At 52.7% G+C, this 21,402-nt stretch overlaps 4 protein-coding genes across 4 annotated transcripts; 2 read left to right on the plus strand and 2 right to left on the minus strand.

The window, feature by feature from the left end:
- Positions 1 to 438: 438 nt before the first annotated feature.
- On the plus strand, positions 439 to 3,651 carry PpBr36_08329 (uncharacterized protein; the record flags this gene model as incomplete). Its single annotated transcript, XM_029895460.1, has 4 exons — positions 439 to 567; positions 639 to 998; positions 1,242 to 1,439; positions 1,501 to 3,651. The coding sequence occupies 4 exons, from the start codon at positions 439 to 441 to the stop codon at positions 3,649 to 3,651; spliced, it is 2,838 nt and encodes a 945-aa protein (XP_029746911.1).
- Positions 3,652 to 3,915: 264 nt separating this feature from the next.
- PpBr36_08330 (uncharacterized protein) lies at positions 3,916 to 4,758 on the minus strand (the record flags this gene model as incomplete). Its single annotated transcript, XM_029895461.1, has 1 exon — positions 3,916 to 4,758. One exon carries the CDS (start codon positions 4,756 to 4,758, stop codon positions 3,916 to 3,918), a length of 843 nt encoding a protein of 280 aa, XP_029747482.1.
- Positions 4,759 to 6,020: 1,262 nt separating this feature from the next.
- PpBr36_08331 (uncharacterized protein) lies at positions 6,021 to 8,767 on the minus strand (the record flags this gene model as incomplete). Its single annotated transcript, XM_029895462.1, has 11 exons — positions 6,021 to 6,105; positions 6,295 to 6,592; positions 6,680 to 6,794; positions 6,853 to 7,052; positions 7,180 to 7,186; positions 7,337 to 7,449; positions 7,541 to 7,559; positions 7,634 to 7,662; positions 7,748 to 7,821; positions 7,924 to 7,994; positions 8,504 to 8,767. The coding sequence occupies 11 exons, from the start codon at positions 8,765 to 8,767 to the stop codon at positions 6,021 to 6,023; spliced, it is 1,275 nt and encodes a 424-aa protein (XP_029747483.1).
- A 3,226-nt stretch (positions 8,768 to 11,993) lies between these two features.
- Positions 11,994 to 20,601, plus strand: PpBr36_08332 (uncharacterized protein; the record flags this gene model as incomplete). Its single annotated transcript, XM_029895463.1, has 7 exons — positions 11,994 to 12,170; positions 12,291 to 12,450; positions 12,520 to 12,560; positions 12,621 to 12,848; positions 12,933 to 14,376; positions 14,480 to 19,644; positions 19,720 to 20,601. The coding sequence occupies 7 exons, from the start codon at positions 11,994 to 11,996 to the stop codon at positions 20,599 to 20,601; spliced, it is 8,097 nt and encodes a 2,698-aa protein (XP_029747484.1).
- Positions 20,602 to 21,402: the final 801 nt, after the last annotated feature.

Genomic DNA, 21,402 nt, shown 5'->3' on the forward strand with positions numbered 1-21,402 from the left:
CCCCCCCCCCCCCCCCAAAGGGCGGATGACTAAGCCGATCACGAAAAGTCCAAGAAAGTGTGACTGCGCGCATTTGGCAGGCGGTCCACATCATGTGTCCACTTCGAGGATCTCGCGACATTTAATCGACTGGCAAGAGCAATCAAACAAGTATTGACTTTGCGGAGGTCCTTCCTCGCTCTAGGAATTATACCGCGCTTTGTATGGCCCCTCAATAAACCCATCCATTTGATCCAATCAACGCTGCACCTGAATTTGTGGCTGCAGTTCTAGGCTGTACTGGATCGTTGTGGCCGCTCACCATTGTGCTAAATTAACCAAGCGGGCTTATTTCAGCTGTTACAGCACACAAAACAAGGAAACCCGCTTCATCCAGCCTTTCTTTTTTGCTGCTATGAGCAACTCAAATTTCAACTAGACTTGAAAATCCTCGGCACCATGCCTGCTCCTATCGTCTATGATGGAGTCAGCGGAGGGGGCGGCCGGGGTGACTTGCTCTTCAGCGGCATCAAGTTCTGGCTCGCTGTCCGTGTACCTAGTAGGCGCAAATTCAAGGAAAAAATCCAGGTCAGTTAATCGCAGAGTCAAGGCACCGTCAGTCTCACTGTAATCTCTTCATTAATAGGAATGTGCATTAGAGTAATGGCGGCGAGGTTGTCCCCATGGAGCGGCAGGCAGACATATTGATTGCTGATGACGCTGCCCCAAAAAAGGCACCTTCGAACTGGGACTCATTTTCATGGAAGTTCATTGATGCCGCTATTGAGAGAGGGGAGCTTCCCGACAAAGCAGACTATCTGATTCCCAGACCAACGTCGGCTACCACACGGGCATCCATACCAACGAATGATAGCTCCAAGGCAACGCGGACAGCCTTCACCGCGGAGGATGACCGGATCCTCACTGAAGGCGCGAGGAGACAGTTGGCTACCCTTCAAGGTGCCGGCTCAAAGGGATCTCTGAAAGGAAACGTATTTTGGGTAGACTTTGCCGCACAGGTGTGTCTTTGTTCGGTCCGATGTTTTTTTTTTTTTTTTTTTTTTTTTCCCTTGAGATGGGGGGAATAGGTCTTCAACTAATCTTTCTGATCGAAGAACCCTAGACACACTGCGCAATCTTGGAGGGATAGATGGCTCACGAAACTTGCTCGCTTGCCAGGCAATGATCAACCACTAGATGCCGAGCCAGAAGAGATCGCCACACGCCCTGCCATGGAACTAACAGCCCGCGCACTTGGCCAGTCAGTCCCATGCTCGAAGAGTCCCCAGACCATATCATCTCCCCAGGTATCAGATTCAAAGGCTAGTACAGCCAAAGAAGGCGGCCGACAGAGATTTACTGCAGCCGAAGACAAGGCTCTCATCGAGGCTGTTGATGAGGCACGGAGACTGGGTAAAAGAATTGGTGGCAAAATATTTTATGATGAATTCGCGAAAGCTGTATGTTGGGCCCTCAGTCCTTTCCAACCGGGTTGATGACTGACATGCCTTGGCCGCTCAGAATCCCACGCACACTGCTGAGTCCTGGAGGAGCCGCTATCTTCGCATACTTGCACCTAGACTTTTCCCGGACGGATTACCTGCTTCAGATGATAATCCAGAGGAAACAAAACACGTAGTCACAAAGACACGTCGCATGACTGAAGGCGACAAACACGACCTACCCGACAGTCCCTGCGACCAACTCTCTCGGGCTCATGAGGAGGGTCCAACCAAAAGTGCAGAAGATCTTGCAGGTTCTGCAACTCCCGAAGCCGAATACGCTCAGCTGCGGCAAGTCAGGACGCCATCAGCTCAAGCACCTAAATCCATTGGAGACGACGACTCGATGGAAAGCTACCACAGTGAATCCCAGACACCTACGACACCAACGCACAACAGGCAAACAACAGTAACAAGCGACGAGGCCGATGCCTATCACATGTTTTACGACTACTTGGGGATATTTTTGAGAAGATTTCCGAACACAATCGACACAAAGCCTCGTATTCGTGGAGTCAAGATTGATTTGTTCAGATTGCAGCAAGCTGTAGAGTCGCAGGAGGGAGGTTTTGACGAATGCGACTGGTCACGAGTCTGTAAGGACATTGGATTTGAATCCCCCGACCCTGAGTTGGCCAGAACGGTTGAAGCATGTTACGGAGCCAACCTACAGGACTTCATCGAAGCATTACGTGGTTTTGAGGAAGACTGCTCGGAAGTGTCTTCTCCAGAATCGAACTCGAGCGGCGGGCTTTTCGTAAATCAAAATGAACCCCTAGAATCGGACACGGTCCTCCATCAGGCTTCTTCACCGGGTCATGAGGGACATGGAGGCTCCAACGATGAAGAGCTGGCCGAGGTCCAGTTTGGATCAGCATCATCGCCAATTCCACGACACCTCGGCAAGCGCCAGAGAACCACAGAACTGGTCAATGGGCGACGTAAACGGACACGGTTGTCCCGCGATGTTGAAATCCCCGACACTCCTCAAATAACCTCAAAGCTTCAACATCAAACAGTATTTGACAACCCAGAAAACGAGGCTACCGTAGAAGAGCAAGAGGGAGACGAAGACGACGAAAATGAGGGTGTAAAGGGTACACAAAAATCATCAAATATCTCTCCTTCGCAGCAGTTGAGATTAGAGCTTGTCCGATCTGGCTCAAAACGAAACAGTAACCAGACCCCAAGCCAAGATTATCAAAGAGTCGGAGCGAATGGGCGAATCAAGGTCCCAGTCGTTGAAAGACGTGACTCTCTGCGATATGCAAGCCGTGACAGGCTCCCAAATCGAGATTATGTCTCATCAGCGCCGGCATTTACCGGCCATATCAACAAGGATTTTGATTCAATAAAGCCGGCATCTCCACGGACAGTCTCTGGAGTTTCTACATGTCGGACCCAGGCATTGAACCTTCCTCCAAGATCCGCACAGCCTCCCTCGATTCCAGCGCGCTCTACAACATTGAGTAAAGATCCCCAACCTATCAAAGAAGTCCCCGTGACATCCCATGCATTCTCCACACCGAAAGCATCACAAAGGCCCACGGCAAGCAAACCCGTAAGGATGAGCTCTCCATTAGGAACTATACCCAACGACATACTCAGCGACATAATATCCACCCCTGGTCCCAGAAGGCACACGGCATCCTTTGTAACGCCATCAGCGTCTTCGAGGCGGGCCCCCGACGCATCTCGACGGCCCTCGGCTCGGCAAAACCCACCTGCAAGCTCGCGTGAACACTTTCAAGATATACTGCCCTCGATCGAGGGAGGTCACAGCAGCAACGTTTCAACATCCGGATGCAGCGAACAAGTCAAGCGCTTGGCAGGGCTGGGCTATCGACAAGAGTTTATCGACAAGCTCCTGCGGGCCACGTCGCGGGACGTCGCAGTGATGAAAAGGGTATGCGAGCTCAAGGCGCAGAAGAAATCCCAGTGCTACCGCGCTGCTGGCCCGTCGGAGAGCATGCCCAACATTCGGGGAGTGTGGACGGCAGAGGAGGACAGGAAGCTCGTCGCCATCTACGAGTTTGATCAGATGGACGAGGCGGACAAGACTGCCGCGGCGCGGAGGGCCATAGATCAGGATGAGAGGGCGCTCAAACAGAAGCACGGTTGGGAGGATGCCTTGGAGGCGCGTATGAGGTTTCTGACGCGCCGTTCGTAAGCTCTCGGATGAGTAAAGATAATCTGACCACTAGCCGAGTGGCGGTGTAAGGGAGGAAGGAGTAGCCTTGATGTGAACTTTTTATCATTGTTTGGTTATTTACTCGGCGCACTTGCAAGCAGGGAGGGAGGTTAGCTTTGTTTTGGTGTTTTGATACGTTTTATACCCAATGTAGCCTATGGACTTGCATCAAGTACAACCGAAACATCTTTCAAGCATAGAGCCAAGGGTACACGAATCCTGCATTCAAGACACTGAACGACTTCAATCCAGCAAGTCGACATACCCACTCCCCTCTCTCCTTGGCCTCGAGGCCCTAAACAACAGGACCATTCCGAACATTATGGTGTCGACCTCCTCAAACTCTTTGTTCAGCACCTCCTCAAACTCCTCCCGCGTGTCGTTGATGTTGTTAAAGATGCCCTTGCGGTTGTACAGCCTCAGGTACCAGCGGCTGAACCAGCCCGTGGCGTGCCTCTCGCCCAGTACCGTGCAACCCGACAGGACGCCGTGGTCGGCCAGCAGCGTCTTGTACGTGGAGATGGCGCGCAGCTTGGCCGGCCCGCCGGGCACGCAGTGGAACAGGTTGAACATGCTGATCGAGTCGTAGAGGCATGGCTTGCTGCTACAGCTACTGTTGCTGCTGCTGCTGCTGCTGCTGCTACTGCTGCTGCCGCCGCCATCTCCGCCGGCCTTTTTGACCCGGGCACGCTCATCCTCCACCACGCTGCTCAGCACGGGCGGCAGGTCGGCGACGACGTCGGCCTCGACGCACGTCGTGGCGATGCCCGGCGCGGCGGCGCAGACTCGGGCTTCTGACGCGCGGAGCGAGTTGCCGCTGATGTCGAGGAGGGTCAGGTGCTGGCGCTGGGCGGCGGCGCGGCGCCAGGGGCTGGCGAGGACCTTGGCGGGCAGGTAGCCCGTGGCGACGCCGACATCGAGGTGGCGGCGCGAAAAGTTCTCGGCGAAGAATGGGAGGAGCACCGCGTCGGTAGGGCAGCCCCAGACGTAGCGGAGGTTGAAGCCCAAGACGTAGTAGTCATACACCCAGGTCAGGAGGGTAGGGGAGTACACCGTGGCATAGACGCTGTCACGAGACGACGCCATGTTGGAGAATATGAGTTTTTATTTTATTTTTTTTCCTCTCTTTGGCAACGCCGGGCTCTGCTTACTATGTCTGTGTTGAAACAAAGACGCGGACTGGAGGTTGGGATTCCCTGCTTTGGGTTATGCCCGGACATTGAGGTAGCTAGCTGTAAGTGCTGTAGCAGCCCACGCTCGATGCAAGAGAAAGATCGCTTATAGAATTCCAAAGAATGGAAGGCTTGCCATTCGTGCGTGGACACAACTGCTGCCCCAGTGAGATTTGCCATCTTCAGCCGGTTCAGGAGATATCCTTGGTCGCAATGCGCAGTTTTTCTCAAGCTTGAGATGAAAGCTTGTCAACCGACTTCCCTCTTGATTATTTGCAAGGGTCTTCCTTACTGCGCCCCCTGGCCATATACCCAGGACATCTGATTGCCCAGATCGAAGCAAGGGGTCGCATCTGCATGGGGCAGTATGCATGACTCTTTCGCTTCGATGCGGCTAACAGCACCTCTGCGTGTTGGTCTTGTTTGAGCTGTTCCACAGTTGTATTGGGGTGTTCCCACGTTGCCACCCCAAGAGCTTCCACGGCAATCGGAGTCCCGAGTCAGCGTTAAGCATAACGTTGCAAGCTATGTTTACCCAAGTAACTGGCATTAGTCATTGACGGGAGCTTTCGTCTTTTGGCTGTGTTTTTATTGCAACATATAATTTAAAAGGTGACATTTTGCACCTTAAGTTGACTGCAGTCACTGCTGATCCACCATCTCAACTAGCAGCGGTTGTTACATCCCGTTGACCCCGAAATTTCGCGATTTCAGTAGGCCCAAAAGAGAAGTGGACGAGTAGAAGTACCCTCAATCTAGGAGTTGAGGCTCCGGAGAGAATTGTGACACAACCAACCTTCCACCAATAGTAATCCCACAAGGTTCCAAAAAAAAAAAAAAAAAAAAAAAAACGGTCGACGGGGTATCACACACATGATATGTCGTGGGTATATAACAGCGGTGAAGCTGCCTTGCTTGTGATATATGCATCAAAATGTATTGGACATGTTGACATGGGTATATTATGACCAATGATCAAAGGAGAGTGGAAACACAAGGAAAGATAAAACAGCCATCCTGAGCCAAGTATATTCCCAAAAACACCTGTTGTTGAGCGGTTGAGCACGAGGATGGAGCGCGTCGGTTGTAACCATTTGATAAATTCTGCTGTAGACGCATGCAGGTTCTGGGCCCGCCGCCACGAACAACAGACCCGAACGTACAGTATGTTGGCCATCATTTGGACGGCTGTGGAACTGTGAAGGAGATGCTGGAGGAAGCAGCCGAGTCGCTCATTGGCTTCTGGCAGGAAACGGTCATTCTGAGAGGCCACCGGGGTTAGTGACCTGTAGCTTCCACTCTTGGCTGCGGCAAATATGCGGTTGGTTCCTCCCAGTGGACACTTGGGGTTTATCTCCCGACAATCATGGTCCTCGGTAGGCTTACAGCTAACCGTAGTGGAGTGCCGGCTATGAATTCGGAAATGATAAAGAAAACCTGGGGAACTCACAAGGTCATGTAGGAATGGAACTTGGGATCAACGATTTCTTTCTTGACGTCGTCGATAAGATGATCAAGGGATTCCTGTGACCATCCCAAGGCCCCAAAAACCGGCATCGATAATGGCTCAAGTACGCTAAGCCAGTTCCTAGTCATCAAATTGCCAATGCGCTGCAGCCTCTTGCCTGGGTAGCAGGCGTTTGTCGGGGCCGCATATTTGTTTTCTTGTATGTTTATAAATCCAGTCAGTGCTAGTATGCGCCTGTACTCGAGTGGATAGAACACAGATGAACCGAGCTCTCGAAGGCCTGTTCAGGAAAATAATTAACCCTGGTCACTGATTGTGTACAGTAGTATCGTCACTGAATTGTGGAGTATATCCGGAAGATACGGACCTTTACGAAGTATCTTGTTCCATCTCATGAAGGCGCCGCCGTCCAGGGAATGATCCGGACTCTGTATGTGAACAATCCACTCTGTAAACTCGGCCCAACCCCCGGGGTTCAAATTCTGGTTCAAGAAATTGTCAGCAACCATTCTGTCACAAAGGGGCTGTGGATCATCTCACAGAGTATATGGATTCGACCAGGTGGCCCTTTGCCTGCATGTCTCCTAACATGCGGACGTGGATCAGGTCAAATCCCTCTTCAAACTCCCAATCCTTGGTCGCGTCCATGACCATAAAGGTGCAGTTTTTTGGCTTGGACGAGTGAGGCCTGACATACTCAATGTCGATGCCTATTACTGTAGTCTGTGGGTGTCGTTCCGCTGCAGTCAATTCAATACGAATACGTAGGATAATTGTCAGTCATGGTGTGCCCTGCCAAAGTTATGCATGTCTGTGGAGCCTCGGCTATTCGGGAGATAAATCTTGCAGTGACATGTCAAAACTAACCATATTCCTATGCATTAAAGTCATGTTAGCCACAGGTGACTTTTTGCGGACTATTTGATAGACATCTTCTGTACACATATGCATGTGGAGCGCATGATGTAGTGCTGCCTATAATGGGGGGTGGGGGTGGAGAAAAACGGGGTTTGGGCCCACTTACTATTGCCCACGTTCCAGGTCCTGTACCAACATCCAACACTCTCCTGGGATTGGACACCGGTGCCAAATGGTACTTGTCTTCAAACAGGTCTAATACGACTCTGTGCTGGATTTCTGATGGTCCAATCTCGTTAGCGAGCTGCACACTGGAGGAGCCGACGGGACTTGAGAGTCAGTCATCCGTCGAAGGCCTACGAGTACGTACCATTTCTGTCGTGTTCTCGCTTCAAAGTTTGTGGCAGGTTAGTTTCCATTGGAATGGTATGCAGTGTGAATGGACACGCGGGCCTCATCCTACCTCATCATTGGGGAGGTGGCCATATCTCGCTGCAAGGGATTAAAACTTGGTTAGCACCGGTTTAGGCAGGCCGGCGGCTCGGAAAGAAAAGAAAAGATGTCGTTTTCAACTCACGCGCCGAAGCTCCTAGTTTCTTGGACAAGTACCGGAAGAATCTCTTGGTAGAGGACTTTTTTGGTTTTTGTACTCTGCCATATTCGTTAGTGATATGGCCGTGGTCAAAAACATAAAAAAAAAAAAAAAAAAAAAAGCGACATGCACCAAGCGCGATGGCATGGATAAAAGCGTACGGTTCGACGGTTTTGCTTGGGCTGGCCTCATCGGATTCGTCGGAATCTACCTTGGGCCAATAATCGCCCGCCTTTTCCCGCGAAGTCAGTTGGTGTCAGCTATTCATTCAATTTTGAACCTCATACTTGATGGCTAAGGTGGGGCGCGCATGCATATTGATCCACATGCACATCCTATTGTTGGTTGGCTGCACTTTCGGGTGCCTTGCAACTACAACTGCATTGATTGGCAAAAGCAAAAGGCGGCCACAACGGTGGTGCATTGTTAGGGTCGGCGGTGTGCGTGTGCGTGTGTGTGTGTATTTGTGGAGGTGAATGAGGGGGCGATGCGAAAAGGGTTGGATATGAAGATGATCATCCCGCGATTTGGCCCTACCGTACGACTTGTTTGGTCGGCACTTGCCCATTGGCAGCAGAGCTAGCGAATATTGAGACCTCGATAGCGATTGCGCTACTGAGCGGCATGTTGGGAGCGAGGGAGGCAGCAGACTTGGGGGAGCGCATGAAAAGAGGGGAGGAAAATAAAACAAAAACAAGATAAAAATAAACAGTAGACAAAAATAAACGTCACATTACATACCAGCACAGATGAGCCAGACGAGAACTGAGAGTAACTGCCAGAATCTGTAGGCGCTCGATTTCCAGAGCCATAAGAGTCCGGCCTCTCGGTGTTGCTTCCATAAGGGTTGCGATGCTGCGGGGTAGGCGTAGCGGCAGCTGCCTCTCTATCAGCCGCTTTGCTGCTGCTCCAGCGCCGCTCCGTGTCCAAGATCGACCACGTCGTAGATGCCGTCTGGGGAGGGTGCTTGTCGTCGCCCTCCAACGCCGCCGAGGCGCTTTCCATCACGGGCAATGCACGTGAGACGGCAAGGTGGGCGTCGCAAGAAAACAAAAGAAGCAACTTTCCAAAACGATTGGGATTCAATCGCTTGGCAGAATTTCTCCCTCGAGGGCCCCGTGCTCTTTCGTCCTATGCTCTCTTAATCCGAATTCGAAAAAGGCTAGATTCTTGTGAAGAAGATGCCCTTTTAGGATTTTGACTTTGTTATCGTCCAGTGGTTGAATGAACGGGTGCGGTTTTCTCGTTGGTAGACAAGCAAAGAAAAAGATTGAGTCCTTGTCAACTCTATCTTTATCTGATCCGCCGTCGTCGCACGTCAGGAGAAAAGGTGGTCAGTCGCTTGTGCGACGACGAGAGCTATATCTCGTCTCTTGTTCTCTCGTCGTGACTCTCTTTCGGTCTTGGATTTGATGGGCTCTGTCCTTTTGGCGGCTGTTGGGCGCAGGCCGACACCTTCGCAATGCCGTAACGTAAGTAGCCGTCGCTCTTTGAGTGCCCGGTTTGATCCTCGACAGCGGATCCGTGTCGACAACAATTCAGAAACCGGGCGACGGCCTCCACCGGTGCAGCAGCTGGATAAAGTGATATAGAATTTTTCTTTTTTCAATGCACATGTCCCGTAGTTTATTTAGGTCTTTTTTTTTGTAGGTTGCGTTTGTTCTCTTTGTTTTCTTTTAACTTTTCCCCCCCTGCCTTTCTTCTTCTTTTATGTATCGCAAGGGGATGCGCGCCTGGGACCGCCTTTTTGTCATTTACGACCTTTCACACCGAGCAGGCCTGGATTCCCTCCACATTTCGGAAACTCTAAAATCTTTTTCTCCTTATTCCCCTTTTTTTCCCTTCCCTGTTATGCGCACGAACAATTACACCCCGATGGACAAGGGTTGGATTGCTCTCCCGGACTGGATTGTTTTCCAGCGACGTGGATCTGCAACAAAGACATGACATCGTGCGCAACGGGGAACCCGATGTTTGGGCACACACACAAACACACACACACACACTCGCGGGCAAGTTGGCGGTTGGGAGATAAAGCATTTTATCACCTCCCGCACAGTACAGTGTTATCTAAACAAGCTGCATTGACGAGTAGGAAACATAAAACTTTCACTTGATTCACGAGAAAAAGAATTGAAGAGACTCAAGAACAAATCAAACATAATAAAAATTGGCGAATAACATCGCACACATTACACTTGAGCCTTTTGTCAGCAGGTATTTGTTTCGACCACAATAACTTCTAGCCGGCAGTCCGTGTTGGGTACCTACCGTTCTCCATACCTTCCCTTGGTTGTACCTCGTGGAGTTAAGAACAACAAGTGGAGCCAACGCTTGTTGAAACTAATGCCGGCATGGCGTTTGATGCTATGCTTCACTAAAATAGCGACTAGCGTCATTCCTCTTTTGAGCTGAGCTGAACTGGCCAAGCTGGTGTTCCCAGATATTTTCTGTACGTACAAGAGCAGTAAGTGTACTGCGTAAACTTGGTGAAACCCCCCCACATCGGATCTATTTTCTGTTCGGTTTAATTTGTGCACAATATTTCATGTAGTCCACCCGGCTAGTATCGTATTGCAGATCCTTGTCAACAATATATTTGCCGGCTGGCAGGCACACACACAATCCTAAATGCTCGTTGGTCAACCACTACTCTGGAGTGGGGGAATTGAGGTCCCTGCAGGGAAAGACCTGCCTCATTCAAGGCACAAGAACCAACTTTCCCCAAATCGCGTCGCCTTATGTACGAATAATTAATTGCCTACGTGGTAGCAAATGCCTGCATCTTCTGTAATTGTTTGATTTTTGGCGCACGCGTCTCTCGCCTCGGCAGCAATTTGCGTATCCATCCAGTCGGCCCAGTACGGTACGACTGCCCTGCATGCCTTACCAACGATCAATGCTACGAGATTGGTTTTGCAGCCGTTGCAACAATTCACCCGATATCGCAAAGATGTTATACTAATCTGCTGCATATCCAACCAGGGCACTGATCTCATTATAGACCTTGCGTTATCACGTTGTCACCTGCACACTCTTTGTCGGCGGCAGTAAATGCCGGGTGTTCCTTGTTTTGCGGCACATCCTTCTTCCCCTTGCTTTTCCAGAAGCAGCAGCAGCCGGTGGGGAGGCCAACTTCATTGATTGTCAACACCGGAGGCCTGTAGGTAGCTGACACGAATTTCTGCACGCACGTTGCAGATTTCAGGCGACGCTCAAGAAGCATCTCGAACAAAAGTCAGCTTCCCCACTAGTCTAGGACTCGGTTGGTACCGCCGGGTATGCCAGCGACAATGACCCAGAGATATCCGGTTGTGCGAATAACGACAAGATGCCACTCCCACCAATAGTATTATTCCATTTTTTTTTTCGCGAGTTCCGTTAGACTTGTCCGTCGATGACAAGTTTTTCCTTTTCGCTGCCCTCAGGTGAACCCTTGCCACAATTCACTATGAAAAGATGTCCAGCCTCTATTCCTACCAAACTCTCCGTTTCGACGTCTATTTACGGCGGAATGCACCAAGGCTATTTTGAACAATGGCAGTATGCCTGTCCAGACTCTTGGTCTGGAGAAGTTTTCGTTTTCTGGAAGCTCGGAAGGTTCGGGGCTGTCATGGAGACCAAAAGTAGCAACCTTCCTGTTGGGATTTTGCAGTATCAGACCATGCTGGCAGTTCCCACTCTTCTCCGCAGGTGACTGCTGTTGGCGTCTCTCGTGAGCTTTCACACTTTTTGAACCAGGGGTTGGTTTCTTGGCAAGCACGAGAAATGCCAACATTGTCGCTCGACAGGAGTCCCCCATGAGGAGTTTCTCATCAGCATCACTGAATAGGAAAGTGGGCCGAAATAGGTGGACGATGGAGCTTCAGTGCTCAATATCAGGGAGCCTTTCGAGACCACATCCCATCAGAGCCAGCGGCTAAAGGCTCCCGTGGGCAAGAGGGGCCGAGAATAACAGAAACACTACAGTAGACCAATAGGTCAACCAGTTCTGCGTTTTACCCAAATGCGAACTAGTGACATCCAGATTTAATGGGACTCGATTGTGAGTTCGATTCAATGCATATCCAAGCAAGCCTTTCCCTGTCTCTGGCCCCCTGATCAACATCAACCTCGTCCTCTATGGCAAACCAAAAGAACTCTTGATTTATATTAGCAACTGATATCGACATATCTTTAACTATATTCTGTGCTTGCTGCCAGCGTTTGACTCCGTATCTCCTTATGAGTAATGGATGACACGCCTATAGCCATTATTGGCTTGGACGCCAGATTCCCTGGCGATGGAGATACTGCAGAGAGCTTCTACGAATTTTTGCTGGCCGGCCGCTCGGCACGCACCGAGATACCCCGGGAGAGGTACAATGCCGACGCGTTCTGGCACCCGGACGGCAACAGAAGTGGCGCTGTAAGTCGCCGGCTGATCAGGAGCAAATATTTCGAGAGAAAGGAGATCTCCATTCATGAGATTATGGCCCATGCCACATTTGGATTAGGCTTGACTTACAGCTGACTCCTAATTCAACAGACGAGGACTCGAGCCGCACACTTTCTCAAGGGAAGCATATCTGCCTTTGATGCACCACTCTTCTCCATTCAGCCTACGGAGGCGGCCGCAATGGACCCCCAGCAACGGGGAATACTCGCGAGCGTCTACAGAGCACTCGAGAATGGCAAGTTCCCCCTTGGTTCAGTGATGCTAAGCACGAATCACCCCTCATTATGAAAGTGTCCGAGCTAATATTCTTGTTGATCAGCCGGCATACCGATCGAGAAAGCTGCGGGAAGCCAAACGGGAGTCAGTAAATATTGAGATGAATCTAGCTTGTGTGGTAACTAATACGCTCATCTTTATCAGGTCTTTGTTGGATGCATGTACTCCGACTACGATCGGATGACAGTCAAAGACCTCGACAGGCCCACAGCATATGCTGCCTTGGGTACCGTCTATAGCATGCTGAGCAACAGGGTATCCTGGTGCTTTGATTTCCGTGGGCCCAGCATCACTGTAGATACTGCTTGCTCGAGTAGTTTGGTAGCTTTGCACCAGGCATGCAACTCTTTGAAGCTACGCGAGTCTTCCATGGTTAGCTGACTTTATCATTTCGGTGTTAATGGGCCTCTCTCTGGGTGGGAAGCAACAGATAGACTAATCTCGTTTCTTAAATAGGCCGTGGTTGGGGGCTGCAACCTGATCATCTCCCCAGAGTTTGCGTTGCTACTTGATGCGGCTGGTGTTCTCGGCCCCGATGGAAAGTCGTACAGCTTCGACCATCGCGGAAATGGCTACTCGCGCGGAGAGGGCTTTGGTGTCGTTATCCTCAAGCGACTGCCAGATGCGCTCCGCGATGGAGATGTCATCAGGGCTGTCATCCGCAACTCGGGGTCCAACTCGGATGGAAGATCTCCAGGCATCGCCCAACCAACAAAGGCGGCCCAGGCAGCTTTGATAAAGCAGGTCTACGCAAACGCGGGACTCGACCCATCAGTCACGCGCTTTTTCGAGGCGCACGGAACGGGCACAGCAGTTGGCGATCCCATCGAGGCGAGCGCAATCGCCGAGGTCTTTGCAACCCACCGCTCCCCAAAATCCCCGTTGTGGGTGGGCGCATTGAAAAGTAACATAGGTCATCTCGAAGGCGCTGCAGGTGTTGCCGCAGTGATCAAGGGTGTCCTCACGCTGGAACACGGCGTCATTCCTGCAAACACCTGGTTCGAACGCAAAAACCCAAAGATATTGGATTCTTGGCACCTCAAATTCCCAACAGAGCCCGTAGTCTGGCCGCAGCCTGGCCTTCGACGCATGTCAATAAACTCGTTTGGCGTGGGAGGATCCAACGCTCACGTCGTCATGGACGATGCCTTGCACTTTTTACAGACGTACAGTTTGGTTGGAAACCATCGAACAGTCGCACTGCCGAGACTACCTGGGAGCTCGAACACCCGCCGCATCGTCTCTCAAGGGGTTTCTGGCGTGGAATCCACAGACTCGGACTCAGGGTTCAAGACTCCAGATGGCACACACTCGCCAGACTCGATTCCCGAGCACTCAAAAGACATCAAATTCAACCCTAGCTGTACGAATGCATATACGCCACAGACAGCAGACGATATTCAACAATCTAAGCTATCAGTGGTTACTTGCCCCGAGGCCTTGTCCTCAAGCCTTTCAGGTCTGGCTATTTCCGAGCAAGGCGAGCGACAGTCGCAGCTTTTCGTCTTTTCCTCATCCGATAAAGATGGTGTCTCGCGTGTTGTGGACCAACTAGCCGATTATGTGGCCAAAAAGACAAAAGGATATAGGCCAAACACGCTGGATCAGTCCAAATTTCTCCGGGATCTAAGCTATACCCTGGCTTGCAAAAGGACCCGTCACGCTTGGAGGTCTTTTGTCGTCGCCAGGACTCAGCCATCGCTGTCCGCCATGCTTCAAGAGAAGCCGTTGGCGACGAGGGCTGCCAGTGAGCCGCAGCTCGCTTTCGTCTTTACCGGGCAAGGAGCCCAATGGCCCGCCATGGGAAGAGGTCTGATGATATATCGTGCTTTCAGAGAGAGTTTGTATGCGGCAGAAGAATACATGACGCAGATACTTAGGTGTCCCTGGTCACTCACGTGTAAGGCACCTTTTCCCAAATCTCGTACCATAACAACTGCCGGCCCAAAAGATCTGGTCTGGTCCGAAAATATGCTTTACTGACGAAAGTTATATCTTTCAAGACGAACTTTGCAAGGAGGAAGGGGCATCGCGCATCAATGATGCGGAATTCAGCCAGCCAATCTGCACCGCCCTCCAGGTGGCGCTTGTCGATCTACTTCAAACATGGAAAGTCAAACCGCATGCCGTCGTGGGTCACTCCTCGGGGGAGATTGCCGCGGCCTATGCTGCTGGACAGCTCTCACGACAGTCAGCATGGCGCATTGCATATTATCGCGGCAAGCTTTCGGCCAAGCTGATCCGGTCCCTGAAGCCCCACGAAAAACAACAAGACGCGCGCGTGCAAAAGACGGGCATGGTTGCGGTCGGGCTTGATAAGGACGAGACGCTCGCAGCCATCAGCAGAGTCGACAGCCTCGTCCCTGAGGGTACGCTGGAGATTGCTTGCCTGAACAGCCAGGAAAGCCACACCGTAAGCGGTGATATGGCAAAGCTGGACGCGCTTGTTGAGTTGTTGAAGAGCAAAAAAGTGTTTGCGAGGAAGCTGGCTGTTGAAATCGGTTACCACTCGAAACATATGCTTCCAATAGCAGATGACTATGTTCAGCTCATCGGTAACATTGGCAGCGATTTGCCGGCCCGCCAGGGAGAACGTCTGCCTCGATACTTTTCCTCGCTCGAAGGGATTGAAATCCCTCTAGATCGTCTGCAAAGCCCAGAGTACTGGGCGAACAATCTAATCTCCCCGGTGCGGTTCCACGAAGCGGTTAAGCTCATGCTGCTGGCCGATCTTGGCTGCAATAGCCATGAAGAATCCTCGACACTTGGCAAGAAGACCGTTACCAACTTGGTAGAAATCGGCCCGCATGCGGCTCTCAGAGGACCCATACGAAGCATAATCCAGCAGGTGCACCAGACTGCAGAAGACAAGATTGGTTACGCGACGGTGCTCAAACGAGGTGACGCCGCAGTTGAAAGCGCACTCGAGGCGGCGGGGTCACTCTTCTGTCGTGGCTTCGATGTGGATTTGGCAGCGGTCAACCAGCACCACGTCGCATCATCACAACAGTCCATAACCCAGTATGGAGAGAGTAGTGTCCTGATGTTGACCGACCTACCCGGCTACCCCTTCAATCACAAAAAGGAGTATTGGGCCGAGTCGAGACTGAGCCGCAACTACCGCTTCAGATCAGCACCGCGACACGAGCTCCTCGGTGCCCCCGTCCCGGACTGGGACAAAGACGATGCCATGTGGCGCAACTACATCCGAGTCAATGAGAGCCCCTGGATGGAAGATCACAAGGTCTCTGGAGACATAGTCTATCCCGCCGCAGGGATGCTCGTCATGGCGATAGAGGCCAGTCGCCAACTCGCTGACAAAGACCGGCAGGTAGCTGGTTTTAGATTCAAGGACGTCTCCTTCCACCTCGCTCTGCTCGTCCCTGGGGATGATCTAGGGGTCGAGACTCGCTTTCGACTGAGGTCTGTGTCCGGAGGCAGTTTGGCAGGCTGGAGCGAGTTCCAGCTGTGCACCAGTGATAACGACGACTGGAAGGAGCACTGCCGCGGCTTTGTGCAGACAGAATATGCTCAGACTGGTTCAAGCACCGGAGCTGACGCATCAACGCTGGTGCGCCGCCAGTGCCAGGAGGAGATTGTACGGGCCAGAAAGAGCTGTACTTGCAGAGTTCACGCCGACAAGGTTTATCGCGAGCTGTCAAACATCGGGCTTGACTTTGGGACAACTTTCCGCACTCTCAAGGATGTCAAGTTCGACGGAACCTCACGGGTTTTGGCGCGAGCAGAGTCTCAGGTTTTCCATGTCAAAAAGCCAATGCCGGGAGAATACCTGCAGCCGCATCTCGTGCACCCAAGCATGTTGGATGCGGTTTTGCAAGCCAATCTGATACCCTTCGCCTTGGGTTCCTCCTCGCGGGATTCCCTGGTCCCAGTCTTCGCGAGCGACTTTTGGTTCTCTGCAGCAGCGAAAGAGGGGGTGGAATTCCACAATTCGGCATACCTCATATCTTCACATGCAAAGCTGACGCCCGGAACTGCAAATGCGGAGGCGTCATTCTTCGGTATCCACGCCGATACCGGCGAACCGCTTATAACATCGAGTGGGTTGGTCTTCAAGGCAATCCCCAATACTGCGTCTTCTGGTCAGAGGAATCATCATCACCGCCCTGCCCTCAATCTTGACTGGAAGCCGGATCCAAATTATCTCACCGAGGAGGATGCTCTTCGCGTGTTTGGATTACCCAGCATAACGCAATCAAGCGATGGGGTGTCTGGCGATACGGCGGATTTCGAGGCCCTCTGCCTTCTCTACATGCGCAGATTTTTAGCCTCGCTCGACGAGACGGTCGTCGAGAAACTGGAGTGGCATCATTTGCGCTACGTGTCGTGGATGAGGCACGTCATGCAGACCATGACGCTGGAGCCTCCGACTGACGACATATCAGTCATGGAGGCCAGGATCGGGGCCGCGGGCACCCCCGAGGGCAAGTTGATAATGGCGGTGGGACGGAACCTTGCAAAAATCCTCATCACCGGGGACGTTGACCCGCTAGATGTCATCTTTGGCGACAAGGTTGCGGAGAATGTTTATCGCGAGGGGTTAGGGTCGCGCCGCTGCTACGCGCAAATGTGTGCCTACCTCGACGCGCTTGCACATGTCAACCCGTCCATGAAGATTCTGGAGGTCGGCGGGGGGACTGGTGGTGCCACGGTCTCCGTCATGAAGACGCTGATGGCTGATGGCGCCCGCCGGTTTGACCACTACGACTTTACAGACATTTCACCCAGCTTCTTTGAGCACGCCAAGGATGCCTTTAAAGAGACGGCTGACCACATGAGCTTCCGTGTTCTCAACATTGAAAAAGACCCGACTGACCAGGGGTATGTGCCCGAAAGCTACGACCTCGTCCTCGCGGCGAATGTGCTCCACGCCACCAAAAGCATGGAGAGGACGCTGGCGCACGTCAGGAAGCTCCTCAAGCCCGGCGGAAAGCTGGTCGTCTTTGAGCTGACGAACCCGGCCGTCCTCCTCGGCGGCTTCTGCTTTGGCGTCCTGCCCGGCTGGTGGCTGTCCGAGGAGGCAGACCGCGAGTGGGGCCCGCTGATGGTCGTCGACACCTGGAGGACATATCTCGAGCGCGCAGGCTTCAGTGGCGTCGATGCCGCGTTTGACGACTTCCCCGATGCGGCGCGCCAGACCAGCTCGATCCTGGTCTCGACCGCGCTGCCTGTTGCCGACGCTAGCGAGCCAGCGTCTGCGGTAGACAAGCTCACTCGCTACTGTGTTTTGATGGACGAACAGCCTTCTGGACTCCAGAAACAGGTTGCCGATGCGTTGCTGCCGGTTCTGGCGCGGACGGGCTCTGTTGAAACGAGCACCATTCCCGGCAGCGTTGGTCGTGACTTGAAGGGAAGCTGCTGCATTGTGCTCACGGAGCTCGACTCGCCAGCCCTGGCTGATATGACCGCAGAGGTATTCGCCGCCCTGAAGGGTGTTTTGAGCAGCTGCAATCGCATTTTCTGGCTGAGCCGTGGCGGCAATGGTATAGTTGCCGCTCCTGATCGCGAGTTGGTGACTGGCCTCGCGAGGGTGGTCAGGGCGGAGAGGGAACCCCCCTTCGACTTTGTGACCGTTTCTTTGGCGGAAGCGGAGAGTGCAGAGACCATTGCCGACAAGACGTTGCAGGTTTTGGGCAGAAGTCAAGAGACTGCAGAGAACTCCTTTAGGGTTTCTAACGGCGTTGTCCATGTGCCACGCCTCGTAGAGGCAGCTTACCTAACGGATCACATTGGTAATGAAGCGCGTCCTACCTTGAAGCAGGTCAAGACGCAAGAGGTCAAGCTCGGGGCTGATTCGCGCGACTTTGCTGCACAAACAAACTCTGCTGGGTTGGTTCAAGGCGCCGATGTAGTTGACGTCTGTTTTTCAGAGGACAATTCGCGTAAAGGGCCTCTTGCCGATGACGAGGTTGAGTTCAAAGTCGTGGCCTGCAGTGTCAGCGCCCATGAGATGGCGGCGGAGGCGAATGCAGCTGGAGGAGATTCTCCATTCGTCATGGGCATAGAAGTCGCCGGAGAAGTGACGCGACTTGGACTGGCAGCAGCATCCAAATTTTCAGTCGGCGACAGAGTAACGGGAATCTGCCTGGAGGGTGCCATCAAGACTCATGCTCGCACGCGTGCCGGACTGCTCGCCAAGATCAGCGACAAAGTGACGTGGACTCAGGCGGCGCAGATACCCATGGCCTACTTCGCTGCATGTGCCATCATTCAGTATATGGGCGTCGGCGACAGCGGTGACATCTTGCTTGTGCACAGAGCCGCTGCCAGTGCTGCTGGGCTGGCAGCCATTCAGGTGGCTCGCAGCAACGGCGCCAAGATCTTTGCCACAGTCGCCAACGCCCAGGAACGGACGGTTCTTCAGGAGTTGGGGGGACTCCTCGCGGAGCACATTCTGGAGCTTGACCATCATACTACACTTGGCACCACAGTCAAATCCAAGACTGGCAATCGCGGAGTCGATGTAATCATTGACGCACTCCCACACTCAGACATCGACCATGCCGCAAGCTTGGTCGATTGCCTGGCCTCCTTTGGAAGGTTTGTGAGTCTGGGTGAGGGGCCCATGCCTGGCATCAGCGGTCGTCGCAACATCTGCCTGGAGAGGTTCAACGGCGCGGAGCTGATGGCGCTAAACTACGAAAAAGCACAGCGCATATTCCTCCGGGCGGCACGGTTCATTGGCGACGAGCCGCTGGCTGCCGTTGCTCAAGTGCCAGTCTACAAGTTCTCCGAGGCATCTGAAGCACTTGCGCAGCTGGGGAAGGGTGAGAGTGCCATTGTTCTCGAACCTCACGATGAGGACATCATCAAAGTGGTGGTGAGCGAGCAAGCGAATGACGGTTCTTCGTCTAGGTTTGAACCCGACGCGTCTTATATGATCGTTGGCGGGCTTGGGGGCCTCGGAAGGTCGGTTTCGCGGTGGATGGTCTCGAAGGGAGCGAGAAATTTGATCCTCGTCTCCAGGAAAGGGGCAGTGAGCCCTGAAGCAAAAGAGCTAGTTGCAGAGCTGCAGGATTCCGGGGTCAAAGTCGTCACTCCAGCTTGTGATGCGACTGACAAAGTGGCCTTGAGAAATGCTTTGGATGAGTGTGTAGTCCACATGCCACCCATCAAGGGTGTTCTACAATGCTCAATGGTTTTGAAGGTGAGTGGCGACTGCATCGAGGTTCCCAGTTGGTAACTAGTTGGAGTGCTAATGATGCTAATTCTTTGCCGACAGGACAAACGGTTCTTTGACATGTCCCTAGAAGAATGGAATGCTGCCATCAGGCCCAAGGTGGACGCGTCCGTGAACATCCACCATGTTCTCGACACAGCGAACTTGGACTTCTTCATCATGCTTTCGTCGACTGTCGGCTTGACAGGAACTGCCGAGCAAGCCAACTACGCGGCAGGCGGGACCTTCCAGGACGCATTTGCACGCAGCCTGGCCGCATCCCAGGCAGCCACCAGCGGGCCAGTCATCGCCTCTTTGGACTTGCCCGTGATTCTCGACGTCGGCTTTGTGGCTGAGAAGCCCGAGCTGATGAGCCAGCTCAAGGCTGCGGGGTGGGCCTTCATGGAAGAAGAAGAGTTCCACGCAGCACTCGACTATCACTGCTTCCGGAAAGGCCAACTCGACCCAGCTGCATCTGTACTCAGAGCGCAAGTCGCCCCACGCCTCTGGCTGGCACAAGACACGGCCGACGAGGGCACAGAGCCGCCGGCGTGGGTGCGTGATCCACTCTTCAGCCACCTGCGCCCCAGCACAACAGACGCTGCAGTCAACAGCGGCGGGGGCGAGACAGGCAAGAAGGAGATGAAGCACGCAGCGCTGCTGGCGGCGGCGACGTCGACGGCAGAGGCCGAGGCGGTGGTGCTCGACGCGCTGCTGGCCAAGCTCTCGCGCGTGCTGAGCGTCGAGCTTTCGGATCTGGACCCGGCGTGCCCGCTCTCCAGGTACGGCGTCGACTCGCTGGTCGCCGTGAGCCTGCGGGCCTGGCTCGGCAAGGAGCTGGGCGCCGAACTGTCCGTCTTTGAGATGACGGACAAGCCGAGCATACGCGCGCTCGCAGCTACTGTTGCGGGAAGGAGTCGGTTGGTGTCCAATGCTTCGACGTGAACTAGTTGTGTTTTTTTTTTTTTTTTTCTCCCTGAAGATGCTTGTCTCTCTTTTTTCTTTTCTTTGACCTTCTTCAAGCATTATATCCATTTGTTCCCCATCTGTTGTTCTGCATCGATATGCCAGCGACTACCCACTATGTAGCAATCCTTCCATGACCCATTCTATCAACCCCATCTGACATAATAATTTTTCCTCCGGATATGATACCATCTTGTCTGGGTTGTTCCCGGTTTGCAAAATCGCAAACATATCATCCTCTCGCAAATTTATTCAGAAACCCCACACACAACGATGCAAGCCTCTTGGTCCCCTGCGTCATATAATTTCTCCGAGCTGCCCTTAGTACTGTTTCTGGTATAGGATGTGCTGGCTTTGCATACAAGACCCCGCTCGAGTTCTAGGCACGGCACTGAGGAGTGGATTTATCGCATGTGACACTCGCTTACATTTTTTTCGAGGCAGATGGATGGTCGCAGATGGAATAAGTTTTTTTTGGGGAACCAATCCACTGCAGAGACTTGCAGAGACTTGACAGCCCGGTCCAAAAGAGGTAAAGTAAGACATGCAGCTTTAGGAATAGCTCCGGAGCTGCAGAAACAGCCCTTCCACGGCAGATGCCAGATGCTAGTCACGTGAATATGATCCAGTGCACTCTGGAACACTGGCCATCGATCGCCATTCTGCCCACAACTACAGCAGCATACCTTGATGGCGGGGTAGGAACAGGGATTCCCTGGTACATACAAGCAAAAGCTGAGCTTACCAATCAGATGTCAATGCTTGTGTGTGACTGACTCC

This window comes from Pyricularia pennisetigena, chromosome 5 (assembly GCF_004337985.1).
Source record: "Pyricularia pennisetigena strain Br36 chromosome 5, whole genome shotgun sequence".
Classification (NCBI taxonomy): Eukaryota; Fungi; Ascomycota; class Sordariomycetes; order Magnaporthales; family Pyriculariaceae; genus Pyricularia; species Pyricularia pennisetigena.